At 45.5% G+C, this 19,658-nt stretch overlaps 2 protein-coding genes across 6 annotated transcripts in view; one reads left to right on the top strand and one right to left on the bottom strand.

Moving 5' to 3' along the window:
• Positions 1-11,573, bottom strand: part of CASP9 (caspase 9) — a 30,707-nt gene extending 19,134 nt beyond the window's left edge. Inside the window, exons 1-3 of one of the 5 annotated variants that reach the window (XM_067721299.1) lie at positions 11,433-11,573; positions 10,981-11,079; positions 6,881-7,277 (exon numbers count right to left, since the gene is read on the bottom strand). In XM_067721299.1, the coding sequence (XP_067577400.1) occupies positions 6,881-7,277; positions 10,981-10,998 (415 nt within the window). In that variant the 5' untranslated portion in view covers positions 10,999-11,079; positions 11,433-11,573. Of the gene's footprint in view, positions 1-6,880; positions 7,278-7,379; positions 7,538-10,980; positions 11,169-11,432 lie in introns of those variants that run through there. The other 4 variants (XM_067721310.1, XM_067721324.1, XM_067721317.1 and 1 more) reach the window with 4 other exon arrangements.
• A 1,542-nt stretch (positions 11,574-13,115) lies between these two features.
• The window catches only part of DNAJC16 (DnaJ heat shock protein family (Hsp40) member C16), a 37,523-nt gene continuing 30,980 nt past the window's right edge, over positions 13,116-19,658 (top strand). Inside the window, exons 1-2 of the mRNA XM_067721274.1 lie at positions 13,116-13,451; positions 15,288-15,472. Coding sequence (XP_067577375.1) covers positions 15,306-15,472 — 167 coding nt within the window. The 5' untranslated portion in view covers positions 13,116-13,451; positions 15,288-15,305. The remainder of the gene's footprint in view (positions 13,452-15,287; positions 15,473-19,658) is intronic.

Genomic DNA, 19,658 nt, shown 5'->3' on the forward strand with positions numbered 1-19,658 from the left:
TCAAAATCCCAACAACATTTTTCACAGAAATAGAAAATAATCCTAAAATTTATATGGAACCACAAAAGACCCCAAACAGCTAAAGCAATCTTGAGAAAAAAGAGCAAACCTGGAGGTATCACATTCCCTGATTTAAAATTATACTACAAAGCTATAGTAATCAAAACAGCATGGTATTGACAGAAAAACACACAGATCAATGGACCAGAACTGAGAGCCAAGAAATAAACCCACATATATATGGACAATTAATTTATGACAAAGGAGCAAAGAACATACAATTGAGAAAGGAGAGTCTCCTCAATAAATAGTGTTGGGAAAACTGGATATTCACATGCAAAAGAATAAAATTGGACCCCTACCTTACACCATTCACAAAAATCACTCAAAATGGATTAAAGACTTAAATGTGAGACCTGAAACCATAAAACTCCTTGAAGAAAACACAAGACCTTAACACTAGTCTTGGCAACAATTTTTTGGGATATGACACCAAATTACAAGCAACAAAAGCAAAAATCAACAAGCGGAACTACATCAAACTACAAAGCTTCTACACAGCAGAAGAAAAAATCAACAAAATGAAAAGGCAACCTACAAAAGGGGAGAAAATATTTGCAAACTGTATATCTGATAAGGATCGATATCCAAAATATATTAAAAACTCATATAACTCAATAGCAAAAAACCCAAATAATCCAGTTAAAAAATAGGCAGAGGAACTGAATAGACATTTTTCCAAAGAAGACATACAAATGGCCAACAGGTACGTGAAAGTTGCTCAACATCACTAATCAGAGAAATGCAAATCAAAACCACAGTGAGATATACCTCATAGCTGTTAGAATGGCTATTTAAAAAGACAAGAGATAACAAATGTTGGCAAGGATGTGGAGAAAAGGGACCCCTTGTGCACTGTTAGTGGAAATGTATATTGGTACAGCCACTATGGAAAACAGTATGGAGGTTCCTCAGAAAATCAAAAATAGTAATACTATATGATCCAGCAATTCCACTTCTGGGTATATATCCAAAATAAATGAAACCAGGATCTTGAAGAGCTATCTGCACCCTCATGTTCACTGCAGCATTATTCACAATAGGCAAGACATGGAAACAACCCAAGTGTCCCCAGAAGGATGAATGGATAAAAAATGTGGTATATATACAATGGAATATTATTAGGCCACAAAAAAGAAGGAAATTCTGCCTCTTGCGATAACATGGATGGACCCTGAGGGCATTATGCTAAATGAAATAAGTCAAACAGAGAAAGACAAATACTATATGATCTCACTTACATGTGGAATCTAAAAAAGCCAAACTCATAGAAACAGAGAGTAGAATAGTGGTGGCTAGCTGGGGAAGTGGGGAAATGTTGGCCAAAGGGTACCAACTTCCAATTTTAAGATGGATACATTCTGAGGATCTAATGTAGAGCATAGTGACTATATTTAACAGTACTGTATTACATAGTTGGAAGTTGCTAAGCAAGTAAATCTTAAATGCTCTCATGACACATACACAAAAAGTGTTAATTATGTGAGTTGATGGATGCGTTAACTAGCCTTATCGTGGTAATCGTTCCATAGTATATCCATGTATCAAATCATCACCTTAAGCTTACACAATGTTATACGTCAATTATACCTAAATAAAACTTGAAATTTTTTTTTTACTTTTTACTTAAAAAAAGGGGGGGGCTTCCCTGGCAGTTCAGTGGTTAAGACTCCATGCTTCCACTGCAGGGGGCAGGGGTTCGATCCCTGGTCGGGGAACTAAGATCCTGCGTGCTGCATGGCGCGGCCAAAAAAAAAAGTAAAAATTACAAAAATAAAAAAAAAAAAAAATAGAAATAAATAAAAAATTTTCAAAGGTACACAAAGCAAAATGGTTGCTCTTGAGAGGTCCATAGGCTACAGGGACATGTAGAAGGAGTAAACAGACAAAGGTACCAAAATAAAGAGGTAGGGAAGGCTCGAGGCAGCAGTCACAGCACTAACAAAGGCAGGGAGGGGTACAAGAGCATGGCACGCTTGCGGACCCTCACGGAGGACGACATGGTCAGATGTACCATGCGTGAAAGCCGTTTTTCCCAAAATGACAGCTCCCGTGGGGACAAGAAGCACATATGGACAAGTGTGTGTGCAAAAGAATCAGTCATAGCCTGAGCATTACTGGGCATATGCCCATGTCTCCAGCACAAGGAGAAGGGGGGAAGCACATCCTCTCTGCTGCCCAAGGGAAGGAGGGGTAGATGTCCTAGCGCTGGCCCTTGCCAACTCAGAAATCACAGAAGGAAGCCAACCAGCCTGAGTGCTCGCCCAAGGCAAGGCCCCACGTGAAGTCTTTTCCAAGAATGGCTTCACTGACTCCTCGGAGCAGGCCTTGCAGCTGCGAAGGACTGTCATTTATCCCCAGCTGCCAGAGGGGAACTGGAGACTCAGAGAGCTTGACTGTTAATAGAAGGTGAACACACTCACCAGCTCCACGGTGAAGGGGCCAGGAGACCAGGTAGGGCTAAAAAGCCAACTTTCAAGAAAGTTTTAGCCCAGGTAAGCAGGCCACCATGATGGCCAATTTATGTTTATGTGTCAGCTCGACTGGACTACAGGGTGCCCAGATATTTGCTTAAACATTATTTCTGGGTATGTCTGGGAGGATGTTTCTGGATGAGATGAGCATTTCAATCTCCAGAATGAGTAAACAGATCACCCTCCCCACGGTGGGTGGCACCGTCCAATCCGTTGAGGGCCTGAATGGAACAAAAAGGTGGAGGAAGGGAGAATTCACTCACTCTCTGCCTGACTTTGAGCTGGTCATGGGTCTTCCGCCCCCAGACTGGAATGTACAGCATCAGCTCTCTGGTTCTCAGGCTTCTGGACTTGGACCACAAATATACCGTGGGCTTTCCTGGGTCTCTAGGAGAGCAGACTGTGGACCTTTCAGCCTCCACAATCACGTGAGCCAACTCCTTATAATAAATCTCTTTATACATCCCTATATCTATATTCTGTTTCTCTGGAGAACCCTGACTCATGCCGCCACCAACAGCTCTCCCAGCCCGCCCCCTGCAAGCGGTCCTGGCTGAGACAAGCAGTGACAAGGCATCATGTCCAAAACTAAGAAAGTTAATTCCATTCTGAAGGAAAAGGCATTTCCCACCGAACATCAAAAGACAAAGCCACCCACTCTGGTAAGTCCCCCAAAGCACTGTATTCAATTTCTTTGAGGCACTAACCACAGCGGTGATTAAAGACCCAGCTATGCAGGCATGGATTGAATGTCTGACCCTCCCATGTGAAGGCATGGACTCTGCAGCTTTGTTTAATGCTGCGTCCCCAACACCAGGCTGATGCCTGGGTCTCAGCAAGTACTCAGTAAATATCTGAGTGAACTAATGAGTAAATGGCACAAAAACAGGAACAAGAAAGAGAATGAGAGAATTAGTTCTTTATGAGGCAGTAGATGGAGTGGATCTGGACTTTGGAGCCAGAGTCCCTGGGTTCAAATCCCTACTCTACCACTTACCAGCTGCGTGACATTGGACAAGTTATTCAGTCTCGGGGCTGCTACAGTTCCCATCTGTATTACTGGATAAGAGGAGCAACTACCAACCTCATAGGGCTGCAGTGATGCCTCAGTTCATTAGTACATGTGAGGTACATAAAACCCGACACATTTGACAACTTAATAAAAGTGAGCTCAGCTATGATTATTATTAACACTCATACTCCAGAGCAGTATGTATATACAACCCCAGCACTCTTGACATTTTAAGCCAGATTATTCTCTGTTATGCGGCTGTCCTGTGCATTGTAGGATGTTTATCAGCAACGCTGGCCTCTACCCACTAGAGGCCAACAGCACTCACCCACCCTCAGTCGTAACAACAAAGTATGTCTCTAGACATTGCCAAATGTCTCTTGTGGGGAGGGGAGATTGCCCCTCCCCCTTGAGAAACCTTGACCTAGAGCACACTTTCCCATATTAACTTATTAAAGGCTCTGAGAAGTCCAGCTGATGGCCCTAATCCTACTCATCCACTGGTATGACTACAGAACTCTTCCTTTGTGGGTCACCATGAAACCGACCTTGGGAAACATTCCTGTGCAGTACTTAGGAGCCTCCAGCCCAGCTCCTAAAAGGGACATCCTTCAGCAGATCATGGGTGGATGGGGCAGTCGCTCTATTAAGCCAGGAGACCAAGGCCCAAGTCCTAGCTCTGACCTTGAACTTGCTTTGTGACTGAGTTGTTCTCAGAGCCCAGCTTCCTCCCCTGTAAATGGGGCATGATAACAGAGAAGCTTGCCCTGTCTACCACTGCACAGGGTTGTTCTGATGACCTGAAAAGCACTGTGTATCAATATATACATTTTAAAGTGATCTTATTATTGTTATTATCATTTACCCTTCAGATTTAAGCTCCCACTGGGAAAAAATATTCACAACAAACAGGAAATAAAATAACTCACACAAGACCAGGAAGCTTTAAGTCAAGACTGTTGGCCCTAAATGACTCACACTGACATTTCCCCGAACAAGATAGCAACAGTTGGACTTTGTATTTTGCCTCCCTCCCTAATGGTAGAATAATAATGCACATGAACAATTCCAGAACTGGTCTTCTTCCCCAGACCCTCAGTATGTATGTTTGTTTCTCTGCGTTAACGAGTCATCCAAAATCATGCAGTTATCCAGCACAGAAAACAGACACCACTTTTTGCCCATCACATAGGAAAAAATGTTAATACTCATTGTTGGCAAGCGTGTGGGAAAATGGTCTCCTTCACTTATGGTTGGTGTGATTATAAAATGGCATGTTTTTGAAGTCCAAGTTGGCAGCATCTATCAGATGGGAACATGTACACTTTAACCCAGTAATTCCATTTCTAGAAAATGTATCCCCAGTCGGAGATAGATGAACATGCAAGGCCACTGCAGAAACAACACAAATGTCCATTAACAGAGGTCGGATAAATGAAATACAGTGCAAAGTACATGTGAGACCATACAGCAGAGCAGACAGTGGGGAAGCCTGGATTGCAGTCCTGTTTCCACATCTCACTAACTACGTGATTTGGGGCAAGTCATTTCTCAATCTGTCACTCACTTTGCTCAACAGTAAACTGGGGAGTTCCCTGGCGGTCCAGTGCTAGGGCTCTGCACTTTCACTGCCGTGGCCTGGGTTCAATCCCTGGTGGGGGAACTAAGATCCCGCAAGCCGAGCAACATGGCCAAAAAACATAAACAAAACAAACAAACAAAAAAAACCCAGTAAATTGGGAAAACTGTAGCACCTACCTTACAAGAGAGTTGGTAAGATTAAATTAAATCATTTATTGAGGGGACTTCCCTGGTGGCGCAGTGGTTAAGAATCCGCCTGCCAATGCAGGCGATATAAGATCAAGCCCTGGTCCAGAAAGAACCCACATGCTGCAGAGCAACTAAGCTTGTGCTCCACAACTACTCAGTCTGCGCTCTAGAGCCCGCGAACCACAACTACTGAGCCCACGTGCCACAACTACTGAAGCCCGCATGCCTAGAGCCCGTGCTCCCCAACACAGGGGAGACATCACAATGAGAAGCCCGAGCACCGCAATGAAGAGTAGTCCCCGCCCGCCGCAACTAGAGAAAGCCCACGTGCAGCAACGAAGACCCAACGCAGCCAAAAATAAATAAATAAATAAATATATCATTTATTGAGCACTCCAGACAGTGCCTTGCAAAAAGTAAGCACTCAGTAAGGTTAACCATTACTACTATTATTATTATTAGCATCCATGCAATGGCCCACTAGGCATCCATGAAAAAGGATGTGCTGGATCTCCATGTGCTGCCATGGAAACGAAGCCCTAACAAAAAACCACATGTCCATCAACAAGAGATGGTTAAATAAATTGTGGATGATTCAGAATAAGAACTACCTTGTAATGAAAAAGAACTAACTACTGATACGCACAACCACATGAATGAATTTCACAAACATAATGATGGCAAGAGAATCCAGACTCAAAGTTTACATAGGATTTCATTTATATTGAAGTTCAAGGACAAGCAAAAGGGATCTATGACAACGGAGCTCAGAATAGTGATTCCCTTGGATGGGGTAAGAGTGGGAATAGACTGGAAAGAGGTACAAGAGAGTGTGATAGGACACCAGAATGTTCTATGTCTGTTTTTTGTTTTGTTTTGTTTAAATTCCTTAAGTAGAAAATGCAATTTTTTAAATTTAACTTTATTTTTTTAATACAGCAGGTTCTTATTAGTTATCTATTTTACACATATTAGTGTATATATGTCAATCTCCATCTCCCAATTCATCTCACCACCACAACCCCCCACCACCCCCACAGAATGTTCTGTGTCTTCAGGATCTGGGGTTTGGTTATCTGTGTGTACACATAGGTAAAAACCACCCAGCTGCACTCTTCGGATTTCTGCATTTTACCGGATGCAGCTTTGTGACCTTGGGTGATGACTTAACTTCCCTGAGCCTCAGTTTCCTGTGCCTTGCAGGGCTGTTGTGAGGGAAGGAGGTAAGGGTATGTACGGTGCCTGCTTGGGGCAGCTGCCTCCCTCCTGCCCCCAGGCCTGGGCTAGTCCATACCACCCACCTGGAGCCAAAGGCAAAATCCTAAACAATAGCTTGATCTGGAAATACTGATCAAAACCTCCAACATCCAAAACAGACTTCAACACTTGCTTTTCAGAGCAGGGGCTCTCCTGAAGACCTACCAGAACAGTCCACCCATCCCCTACGAGTACTCAGAAAGACAACAGCAAAATTAAATTAAGCCTCACCCTACCCAGCTGTACCACTGGTCACTCCTCAATGACCGCTCAGCACACCCACCTACCACCCACTCTTGGTACTCACGGATTTCGCTGAATCCTCCAGAACCAATGTCCACTGGCCTGGGGGCCTCTGGTCTGAGAACCTCGGGCCTGAGCTTGGCTGGCCAGAGCTCCTCAGGCCCCAGCACCACCGGAGCGAGTTTTCCTGGGCTCGGCCTCGACGGATCCTGCTCCGCCCCTCTCAGCTCCTTTGGCTTGAGGCTCACTGGTCCGAGCACCACAGGCTTGAGGTTCAGGGGTCTGATGGCCTCTGGATCCTGCTTTGCTGCTTGTCTGCTGGTTCTCAGGAACGAAGCCAGAGTCTCCTGGCCTGTGTCCTCTAAGCAGGAGATGAACAAAGGAAGGGCCTGACTCCCTCGGGTCTCTAGATCTGTGATCAGCTGCCTGGCCTGATCTCGCCGAGACCCAGAGCCTGCCCGCTGTTTGGAAAGAAAGACATGGCACTATTATCCACGTGCCTTCCTGCGAATCTCACCCTGTCCCCCCATTCCCCATCTACCTAAGTCTAAATAATCAGGCACCTCTGCAAACATTGAGCCTGTAGTTGCACTGAGCGTGTGCCACCTGCCAGTCTTTATCTCTTCAGTCAGTATGTTGGAGGTGTCTGCGGTGTGCCCAGCACCGTGCCAAGTGCTGAAAATGCAGCAGCAAAGCGTCGCAGTCTTCAGGGACCAAACGTCTAGCGGGGGATGTGAACAGACACATCAACGACACAGCAAAGAGAGAAGTGACAGAAGGGAAAGCACATGGGGCTGGAAGGGTACAGGGGCACTCAACTCAGCCTTGGGGCGTCAGGGAAGCCTCCAGGAGGGGCTATCTTAGCTGAGACCCCAGGGAACATTAGGAAGTGAGTAGTGAATTCAGAGAAATGAGAGACATAAGGGGGGAGACAAAGTGAGAGAGGAGACCTTTGCACTGTTGTGTCAAGAAAGCTGTGGAAGCCACTGAAGAGTTTTAAGAAGGGAGTAACGGGGACTTCCCTGGTAGGCCAGTGGCTAAGGCTCTGCGCTCCCAATGAAGGGGGCCCAGGTTCGATCTCTGGTCAGGGAACTAGATCCCACATGCCGCAACTAGGAGTTCGCATGCCGCAATTAAAAGTTCCCGCAAGCTGCAACGAAGATCCCGAGTGATGAAACTAAGACCCGGTGCAGCCAAATAAATAAACAAATAAAAAGAAGGGAGTGACAGAGTCAGATGCCTTTTAAAAAATCATCCTGGGACTTCCCTGGTGGCACAGTGGTTAAGAATCCACCTGCCCATGCAGGGGACACAGGTTCAATCCCTGGTCCGGGAAGATCCCACATGCCGCGGAGCAACTAAGCCCAAGTGCCACAACTACTGAGCCTGCGCTCTAGAGCCCACGAGCAACAACTACTGAGCCCGCGTGCCACAACTACTGAAGCCCGCACGCATAGAGCCCGTGCTCTGCAACGAGAGAAGCCACCACAATGAGAAACCCATGCACTGCAATGAAGAGTAGCCCCCACTCGCCGCAACTAGAGAAAGCCCGTGCACAGCAACAAAGACCTGTCACAGACAAAAATAAATAAATAAATTTATTTAAAAATTAAAAATAAATAAATAATAAAAATTTAAAAATCATCCTGGGGGTAGGGTGGACAATGGCAGGGAGTGGGCCATAGCCAAGTCAGTTGGTGGCAGAGACTTTGCAGCTGGAATGGAGAAAAGCGAGAGGACATACCAGAGAAATAAGGAGCGGAAATTGACAAGACTTGGGCATTGATCGGGTGGACTGTGAAGTTGCAGGAATGATCCAGGTTGACAGGTGTCAGGATGGTGGTACCAGACAACGAGACGGCGATCAGGTTATCTGCTGGTTGTCCTTTGAGGCCCAGCTCTGGGCAAGCTCCACAGGGATAAGACATCACCCTGTCCTCAAATATCCTACAGCACCGTGGTCCAAGAGAACTTTCCAGGATAATGGAAATGTTATCTGTGCTGTCCAATATGGCAGCCATCAGCCACACGTGGCTACTGAGAACTTGGGTCATATGACTGAGGAGCTGCATTTTTTGTTCAGTTTTAATTACTTCATATTTACATTGAAATAGCCACATGTGGTTAATGGCTCCTATATTGAATAGCACAGACCTTCATTGAGAAGCTAATTCTCATTAGCAAAATTAGCTGCATGCTTACTTCTCTGCAAGTAAATCGTGGTGTTTTGGTTTCTCTCAACATTTACTGAACACTCACAGACACTGTGTTAAATGCATCATTTCATTTAGTCCTCCTCAACAAACTTAAGGGGTTAAATTACAATTATCCCCACCTTATGGGTGAGAGAAACTGAGTCTAAGAAAGGTGCTGCAACTTGCTAATATGTAACAAAGCCAGATGACAGCCCAGATCCATGTGGCTCCGCCATACTAGGGGCGGCAAAATGGTGGCCCATTGTTCATAAGACATTCTTTAAAAATTCCAAATTTGTTGCTAACATTTTTTTTTATATTGGAGTATAGTTGATTAACAATATTGTGTTAGTTTCAGGTATACAGCAAGGTGATTCTGCTATATACATACAAGTATCTATTCTTTTTCAAATTCTTTTCCCCTTTAGGTTATTACAGAATATTGAGAAGAGCTCCCTGTGCTATTTTTGCTAACATTTAAAATCAGGGAACTCGACATCGAAATCAAGATTTCCAGCTTCTCGGGAATTCCCTGGTGGTCCAGTGGTTAAGACTGCGCTTTCATTGCCAAGGGCCTGGGTTTGATCCCTGATCAGGGAACTAAGATTCCACAAGCCACACAGCGTAGCCAAAAAAAAAAAACCCTAACCTGGCAACACTGGGCCAACATTCTGGTATAACCATACTCATCTGGAGCTGGGGGGCAGGGCAGAGGCTGCCCGCTCTAGTGCCCACCCATTGGGCCTCCAATGACATTCGAGTTTATGACTCCTGTGAATGTACCTGATGGCAAGGGTATGGCCTCAAATCACTTCCACTCCTCAGTACACAGCAGATGCTCATAAGACTTCTTGTAATATTATTATTCATTGGCAATTTTCCATATGATATTTATCCTATTAAAGACTTCCTCACTGGATCAGGCCAAGTTCCTGGATGATGCAGAAACTGGCCTGCAAGCAGCCCACAGGGCACTGTGCAAGGGCCTCTAGGAAGCCACACATTCCCACTGTATCTTGTGGTAAAAAAATACCTCCTGTGGGCTTCCCTGGTGGCGCAGTGGTTGAGAGTCCGCCTGCCGATGCAGGGGACACGGGTTCGTGCCCCGGCCCGGGAAGATCCCACATGCCGCAGAGTGGCTGGGCCCGTGAGCCATGGCCGCTGAGCCTGCGCGTCCGGAACCTGTGCTCCGCAACGGGAGAGGCCACAACAGTGAGAGGCCCGCGTGCCGCAAAAAAAAAAAAACCTCCTGTTCCCTCCTGACCTCACAGGCCTGTGGGGAGAGTCAAATAAGCCAAAGACATGACAGTGCTTTTAAAGAGAACCTCAAATGTTTGACTTTATTATTCTCTTCATTACCTGCAGTAGGCCCCTCATCTCCAAACCCCTTACAAAACATAATCGTAACTCATGAGGGGCTGGCCAAGGAGGACAGGGCACAGCCAGCTACCATATGATGTGCCCTCACTCTGTGCCTGAAACTTTACTGTTTCACACCCGTTATCTCTTTTAGCCCTCAGGACAGTACTGCTGTTGTCCCCACTTCACAGCCCAGGACACTGCAGATCGAAGAGGATACAGTGTCAGGCAGTCTGACCGCCCAAATGGGTTTCCTGAACCTCCACGTTAGAAGAGGAAAAAACAGTACACCGCTGCAGCAGCTAACGGTGTACTCTGATGGAATCGCTTTAGCAAACCCTCGAAAAGGCGTTTGGGGTTGTTTGGTTCCTCTGGGCAATTTAGTGGGCTCGACGCCCTCCGGGAAAACGGGGTTCCCTGACAATGGTTCCCCAAATGGAGCGGGTACTGCATGGCACAGACGCGAGAGGAGAGGGCGGGAGCTCGGCCATTAAGTCACGGTGTGGCTTCAGCAACCCTCTCCGCGCGGCCTCGCTGTCCCCGTCTGTGACCTGAAGTGTGCGCGGCGCGGGAAGCTGGGGGCGCCGGCTGGGGGGGTGGTGGGCCGCACCTGGATGTCCTCGATCATGTCGGGGGTGAAGAGCTCGCGATTCAGCAGAGCGTCCCAGAGCGCGGCCACCTGCAGCTCGCCGACCAGCCGCAACCGGGACTGCCGCAGGAGCCGCCGGTCAGCCTCGTCCATGTCGGACAGACGGCAGAGGCCCCGGCCGCCTCTGAGCGCTTCCGGGTTTCGGCCGCCGAGCCCCGCCCTCTCCTCAGGACCTGCCCCGGGACCTGCTACCGCGTTCCGCCCCGCCCCATCTCCCCACGCCCCTGGGTCCCGCCCCCAGGCACCGCCCTCGAAACCCACCCCAGCGTTACTGCACCGCCCTCCGGCCCCGCCACCTCACTACCTCTAGCCCCTCGGCTCCGGCCCCGCGCCCTGCCACGCCCGCAGGGTGCGACCCGCCCCCAGGGCACACCCGCGCAGCTCCGTCAAGGGCCCCTGCGGGAATTCATTACCACTTCGCTTTCGCAGACTCGGAGTGGGTTACTCTTCTAGTAAGAGACTGTCATGCCTGGAGCGATGGTCTGTCCCGCCCCATTCGACCCTCTCCTGGGCATGATTCCCCTCTAGCCCCCTGCCCTGCCCCCAATGAAACCATAAGTCTCCGCCCCGTGCCCAGATATCCTGGTTTACTTTGCCAAACTTGTCTCATGCAACCAAGTCCACCTTATAGGTCTCCCATTCCCCTCTTCCCTCCCTCCCACCCTAGCACCTCCCACAAAGAAAAAAACCGGCAGAAATCATGTCCTCTGATCCGTTTGTACGGCTCATTTCCTCATTTCAAAAATTGCTCCTATGTCAACTATATTTCAATTAAAAAAACATTGTGCTAGCCACTTTACATTGTATTACCTCATTTCTCCCTGACTACAATCCTACCAGGGTGATAGTCTTTTCCTCCATTTCCCAGATGTGGACGCTGGGGCTGTAGGAAGTGAAGTCACTGTTCAAGATCACAGAGGTAGTAAGTGGCAGAGGCGGGTGGGATTTAAACCCGAGCCCAGCTCAAGGTCCACACACAACCGGGAATCCACTTTAGAATGTATTCTCTTGAGCAGTGAAACCTCAGCCCCATTCATCCATTTATTCCCGAATATTTGTTGAGATCCTATCTGTGCCAAGGTCTGTAGAGGCACCAAGAATATAGAGACGAACAAAACAGACTTTAAAAGGCCTGCTTTTATTTATTTATTTTGGGCTGTGTCAGGTCTTCGTTGCTGCGCGCGGGCTTTCTCTAGTTGCAGCAAGCAGGGGCTACTCTTTGCTGAAGTGCGCAGGCTTCTCATTTTGGTGGATTCTCTTGTTGCGGAGCACAGGCTCTAGGCGTGCGGGCTCTAGGGCTCATGGGCTTCAGCAGTTGTAGCGCGTGGGCTCAGTAGTTGTGGCTCATGGGCTCTAGCGCGCAGGCTCGGTAGTTGTGGCGCATGGACTTAGTTCTTCCGCGTCGTGTGGGATCTTCCCACGCCAGGGATCAAACCTGTGTCCCCTGCATTGGCAGGTGGATTCTTAACCACTGCGCCACCAGGGAAGTCCAAAAAGCCCTGCTTTTAGGTGCTTACATTCCAGTGGGAGGAGACAGATTATAAACAATGTAAATAAATAAAAGATACAGTATGTTAGATAGTGATAAATGCAAAGGAGATAAAGACTAAATAAGCAGGGCAGGAGGACATGAAATCTCTTTCTTTACATCCCCAAGGAACCTATGTCATTGGCTCAATGAAAGTTTACCTCACTCACTTGTGCCCCTCCTCCACCGCCCCCACCAGCATCACCATACACATATCCCTTTCCCGTGCTTAGGACAGGACCTGGTACATTCTAGAGTGGAGATCGCTTTTGGTTATATAGGATTAGGAGTCCTGGATTCTAAGCCTTGGGCAAGTCCCTGCCCGTCTCTGGGTCTCAATCTCCCCCATCAGGATACGGTGGAGTTGGACTAGAAACGATCCCTAAGGTCCCTTCCAACTCTGACGCTCTAGGATTCTATGAATAGGGTTAAAGAGAATATAGGGACCAGCGACTGCTTCCCCACCCCAGCAACTGTTGTTAGACAAGGGCCATCTCCTGGTAGAAGTGGAAACTCCTCCCTGGGAAGGGGAGGTGTTTTGGCATCCCATCATGCATCGCGACTTCGCCTCGCTAGGAAGGACGTTTTAGCCTCTTTGGTCGCCACCATCCTTTTGGATCCAGCCGGAGCGCGAGCCTCGTTCCTATGACAACCGCGCCAGGTCCACGCGCAGACGGCGGGTGGCAAGGGTCAAAACAGATTTTCAAAGTTGAAGCCCTAGAACTGTTCAGTCCGCGCCTTCGGTGCGCCGGGCCTTTAAGTGCCACGTGACTGCCCTCCGGCTCGTCCCTCCTCTTTCCCCTCCCCAGGCCCCGGCGAGCGCTGGTGTGGACCGGAGGCTCTCGGCACCGCGGAGTAAGTGGAGCAGGGACGTTGCAGCCGGTTAGGACGGTGCCCTTTCCAGGTAACTACTTCCCGGCGTGACGCGCGGAGCCGCAGACGCGGCGGGGCCGGGCGGGCTCAGGGATCTCCCGTCAGTTCCTCCTCGTTCCCGGTCCCCGCTGGGCCCGGGGGGAACCCGGAGCCGATAGGGCCTGGCCCAGGGTTCTCGGGGGCGGCGAGGGATGCGGCTGTCTCCTGGAGGGTTGCGACCTCCGGGGGGAGCTCGAGGCGGGGCTCAGAGCTAACCATGTCTTTGGGACCGGCTGCCTGGTCCGGGGTATACTGCCCGAGGGCGATAGCCTACCTGTTGGGCAGGTTGTTTCCTGCCTTGAGGCCGGCACCGTCGAGCTGTCAGCAAAAGAACACAGCCCCCCGGCACTTGGGCCCTCTAAGTGGAGGCGACTGACACAGTTGAATAAGGCACTGGTTGCACTGCATGGTACAAAAAATAATGGCAGTAAATACCGCTTATTGGCTGCTGACCCCGTGCTCAGTAAATCCTTTACATACGTTTAACTCCCATTTTGATCCTTTCAAGGTGGTATTATTTACCCCCATTTTATGAAGGAGGACATGAGGCTTAGCAAGTGTTAAGTAATTTGTCCAAGGTCATAAAGTGGTAGAGGACAGACCCCAATGTTAGTCTGATTCCAGAGTCCATGTGCTTAATTAGTAGCTACATCACCTTCTCAGTTTTTAGCGTGCTGTATGTGTTTTGTGAGAGAATAGGTTATAGATTGACTTTACAGAAAAGAAACGGGTTTGTTTTAGGATTTTATTCAGCATGCTTGCAGTCCTAAACAGTGGCCATCAGATTAGTCAATTTCTTGAGGATTTAGACTCCCACTTGTCAAAATCCACAATGTTACAGCTTTGCCTCCCTTAAGTAAGGTGTCATATTAGATACTTGATCCTTAAAATTTTAGTGATTTGTGAGAAACCAAGATATGGCCCTTGAAAAATCATTGTGTGATATCACAAAGATCATACTCCTGGAGTGTAAATGTCCCTGCAGTACAGCACTACCTTGTTCATTTACCAGCCAGGATTATTTCCAAAATCCACAGTGAATTCAGTCACTGCACTCACCAGAGCTGGAGCTTTAACATTTGAAGACCATGCCTGGTCTACGATCTTTGCCATTAATCCCCCTTCACATGGCAAACTAAAATTTTTCTCACCACTTTTTTTTCATCTGAGGTCTCCATTTGTAATGACAGTATTGCTAGTGATTAAAGAACAGCTTCTTATTTTCTTGTTTGAATGGGCATGGTGAGAAAGAATAGAATTGGGGCACACAAAGTTGTAACTGCAGTTTTTTTTTTAGAGTATTTCACTTTCATTCTTATACTTGTTTAACTCCCAAGAGCATCACAACTATCTCATTTTGTAGTTTTGCACATGGTAAATCTTAAGATTTCATGAATTTGTTTAGCATGTGCTCAGTGAGGTATTCTCTAACCACATATTTTAAGTTTAAACTATTATTGTTAGAATAAGTGAAATAGTGTATTTGAGATGTAGTTGCCTTGATTTCCCTGTGTATGTTTTCCCACGTTTGCTTATTATTTCTTCTTCTCATTCGTTTTCAGTCATTTCTGAAGCTTTTCTGATACAAGGATTTTGGAGAGTTGCTATTCTTATTGCTCATCTCTTCATCTATAATAGTTCTTATTTGTGATATTCAAAAATAGTAGCAAGATTGTTCATTTAAGAAGATGTGGTCAAACAGCTTGGCACTTTTCCTGCAAAGTATCTTTTGTTTTGTTTTTCATCTGTATATCTTATACCTTTACCTAGAAAGCAAGACTCTCCAGATTTCTACCACTAAAACTTACTGCCTCTTCAATCATTTCAGCTCTGGAAAGGAAGAGAAATGGAAGTGAAAAAGTTGAGCATTTCCTGGCAGTTCTTGATAGTTCTGGTTCTGATCCTGCAAATTCTGTCTGCGTTGGATTTTGACCCATACAGAGTCCTAGGGGTCAGCCGAACAGCCAGTCAGGCTGATATTAAAAAGGCTTATAAGAAGCTCGCCCGGGAATGGTAGGTGAAACAAAGAAATAGCAGTTTAAAATAAGCTAAGCAGTTTTAGCAGGAGAATGAAGCCTAAATTATGGTTAGCTTTTATTTGTCTCTGTTTCTGTGTTCATTAAATATATAATATATATTTGTCTAACGTATTTTATGTGGAAGGACTTGTATTCGTGTGATTCTAGAATTTTTAGTGATGAGATCCAAAGCCTCTGTTAACTATGAAACCCCCTGTTAGGAATTCTTTGGCTTAAAGAATTGCCTTGATACTGTTCACTTATTTAATGTTAAAGTAAGTAGGAGGAAACTTTAATAAATATATTTTTAATATATATTATAAATTATATATATATTTATATATATAGTCAAGAGTGGATAAGCTGCCCTTCCCGTGATTCATAAAGTAACTCTTTTTTTTTTTTTTGCGATACGCCTGTCACTGTTGTGGCCTCTCCCATTGCGGAGCACAGGCTCCGGACGCGCAGGCTCAGCGGCCATGGCTCACGGGCCCAGCCGCTCCGCGGCATGTGGGATCTTCCCAGACCGGCGCACGAACCCGTGTCCCCTGCGTCGGCAGGCGGACTCTCAACCACTGCGCCACCAGGGAAGCCCCGTAAAGTAGCTCTTTATGAGTGCCGTTGCTAAACGGAACACTATCCAGTCCTATTGTCTAGATTATTAATTTTTAAGCTTTCAAAAAAATTTTATAGTAAGAGCTTTTGCCCTCAATTTAGTAAGAATATTCAGGAACTGAGTACATTACTTTAAAAAATTATCACATAGAAAACTCTTAATTTTACCTGTAGACATTGGGGAATAAGCAAGTGTTTGTGATTTAGCAGGCTAGCAATAAATTTAAACCTTATTTTGGACAAACATCAGTTTCTTCCACCGATGCCTTGGACATGACACAGTAGAAGCGCTAGATTATATAGCTGGAGGGGAGCAGCAGGAGGAGGAAGGGATGGTGAGGATACAGGCGGCTAAAGCTGGGTGGACCAACCAGAAGTAAGGAGAGGAAGTCTGGGATGGGAGCCATCATCAAGTACCTACTGCATGCTAGGCTCCAGGTTCTACGCTGTTTATCTCATTTAAACCTTATAATTACCCTTTGGGGGCGGATATTGCTGTCCCTGTTTTTCCGGGGAGGAACTAGGCTCACGGTTGGTAAGTCTGTATTACCTGTGGGTTCCATAGGTTGACCTTCCGCACCAGCAGGTAGTTTATTGCTGTTTTCTTTTTCTTTTTTTTTTTTTTTTTTTTTGCGGTACGCGGGCCTCTCACTGTCGTGGCCTCTCCCGTTGCGGAGCACAGGCTCCGGACGCGCAGGCTCAGCGGCCATGGCTCACGGGCCCACCCGCTCCGCGGCATGTGAGATCTTCCCGGACCGGGGCACGAACCCGTGTCCCCTGCATCGGCAGGCGGACTCTCAACCACTGAGCCACCAGGGAAGCCCTGCTTTTTTCTTTTTTAATCACTTACCCATCTGGGCAGAAGCGAGAGTGAGTGGGTTAGTGTCTGGGTGGGTAGGAAGTTATGCAGGAGCAAAGCTGCCACGTGCAGATGACACTGCAGGCTGTGCATGACTGTGCCTGACACCATTTTTCTTCAGTGAGAGATGCGTCTGAGTATTCAGTTGGTTGCAGTAAAGGTGAAAGATAGTTTAAAATATACTTTTGAATGTTTTGAATATGTAACTATCTTAGACCATATATTCATATCATGAGGAACCCAGAATTGGATACTAAAAACACAATCTCTGATTATGCATGGCCTCTTTCCAGGGACTCTACAGCAAAGTTGCTTTTTTTTCTACATCATTTCAGACGCTTGCCTCTTTGTATTTAAAGCAAAATACATAAATCTGCAATTCATAAGGTAACAACATTCTTTTAGACACAGTGTGGCCTTTGAAGTAATTCACAAGGTAGCAATATTCTTTTGGACAGGATATGGCCTTTGACACAATTTGAAAGCAGAAATGATAGCTTGGTTATGTGGGATCTATTAAAATGTACAGCTGTGACTTTTCTATCTTCCAGAGCTAAAAAAGGTGTTATGATATTAATTAAATAAATCATATGCTTCTCCTCCTTAATTAGAGTCTCTCTAGGCATAATATGTCACCATAGAAAGTCTAAAATTTGATCCAATGAAAGTCTAAAATTTGACTTCACCTTTGTATTTTCACTGTACTATTATTTTCTGCTGTTTTGGCCATGGCAGCATTTTATCAATGAAACAGTTTGTTTCATTTCATAATGGTTTCATATACAGTCGGCCCTTGAACAACATGAATTTGAACTGTGCAGTTCCATTGAGCCCCATGTTGTTCGAGGGTCAGCTGTACACTGAAAATAGCAGTTTCCCAGTTTGTCTTTTCAGAATGAGCTGTCACAGTGGGGAATGGTTCATTATTGAATTGGATTTGTAACCTTCCTCTGCTGTTTCACCACTTAATAGTATTTCTTACATTGCTCAAGAGCTTTCCCTTTGCTTGGTGAAACCTCTGGTGGGTTTTTTTTTTTTTTTGAGAGTTTTATTTGGCAAGAATTTTTAGGGCTTCAAGCCCGAGAGGCAGCATCTCAAGTAATCCTGAGAGAACTGCTCCGAGGAGGCGATGGGGGGAGCTAGGATATATAGAGGTTTTGCAACAAAGGGCAGGTAGTCCAGAAACCATATTAAATTACTTTTTATCTCAGAAAAACTGTTTCTCTCCCAATAATTAAGTTTTATTATCGGTACTTTTCTTTTGTCATCTACACCGGCAGAATAACTCCTCCCACCCCAAGAAAAAGGCATCATAAAATTTGATTTGAAGCAAATGGGTATAATGTAGTCATTCACCCCAACAGTAATTGATTGGTCTGATACTTTCCTGTATTACTTTTTCTACCTTTGTTTTTTTTCCCTTAAAGGTAGCGTTAGACAGCCAGTAGATACCAAGTACAGTATTTTCTTCACTTTGAAATTTAAAGGGTGTGTATAATATTGTAGTCTGTGAAATGTTTCATGTACACTGAAAATAGCATTAGATGGTACTTTCCTAGAGCTGAATTTATCCTTTTCTAAATGTTTTCAACTTTGTGGTATCTTCCTGTAATAAGGAAAATATTCCTTATAAGCTAAAACCGTCTTATGGTATCCTCCTTGTTCTTGGGCCTTGGATTCCTCTGTTTCAGGATCTGTGGTTTTAACCCAGGTCTCAATAGTCTGTCTTTGGTTCAGTCTCCTTAAAAGCTCCTTCCTACCCTTCCCTTCTTCCCCTACAGAGTTCTGTATGTTAAATCTTCATTTGTGCAATTGCATAATTTTTATCTTCTCAACCTTTGGCCTAAGTTGGAACATTGAAAGCACTTTTTTTTTTCCAGTCATCCAGAAACATACTTTGGAACCACCATCTTGTTTCCTTAAGTCATTATTTTCATTGACATCTAGCTGAGATTTTTTCCCTACTAATATTCGTAACAGGATTAAATATTTAAGGGAGGAATGATGTCTAAATTCAACAGCCAATAATTTGAAGGTTTTTTATTTTTAGAGAAGTCAGAATATTGGTGTAATTCATTCAAACATGTTCCTGCTAGAATAAGTTGGTCAAGTTGTAAATTTTTTTTATTCCGATATACTTGGTGCTGTTTTTAGTAGTCATTTGCTTCCCAGTGGATTGTTTCTTTCCAGAACCTTTGCTAGAGGAAATGTACTAGAAGTTAGCAGGAGTGATTACAAAAAAATAAGCTCTGTAATAGAATCTCTTAATAAAATGAACATTGAAAAATCAGTTGGTATAAAACACTGATTTAGATCTTAAACGGTTCTAAGGAAATAAAACCCAGCCCCTACTTTCCAAAACTTTAGAATCCCCAAAGCTGAAATTGGTACCAGTACAAGAAGATTACAGAATAATATATGGCAGCAAGATGGATACAGTTAATTGCCAACTGTGTATAATAGCAAATATTAGTTCCAATATTAGTTGAAATCACTTTGTACAAACTAGATTTTTCTCACATTTTAAAACATGTGGCCTTGTAATTATTATCCATTTGTAAGTAGGCAATCAGGCAGGTGGGATAACCAGGGGAATAGTGAAAACTAAAATGTTCTAATTTGAACATCAGCAGCAAGATACCATTTGGAACATGGTTGTTACTAAACAAATTCATGGAATATCCTAAAAACTGTTTGCTTTGTCTAC

Source organism: Pseudorca crassidens, chromosome 2, assembly GCF_039906515.1.
Source record: "Pseudorca crassidens isolate mPseCra1 chromosome 2, mPseCra1.hap1, whole genome shotgun sequence".
In the NCBI taxonomy this organism is placed as follows: domain Eukaryota; kingdom Metazoa; phylum Chordata; class Mammalia; order Artiodactyla; family Delphinidae; genus Pseudorca; species Pseudorca crassidens.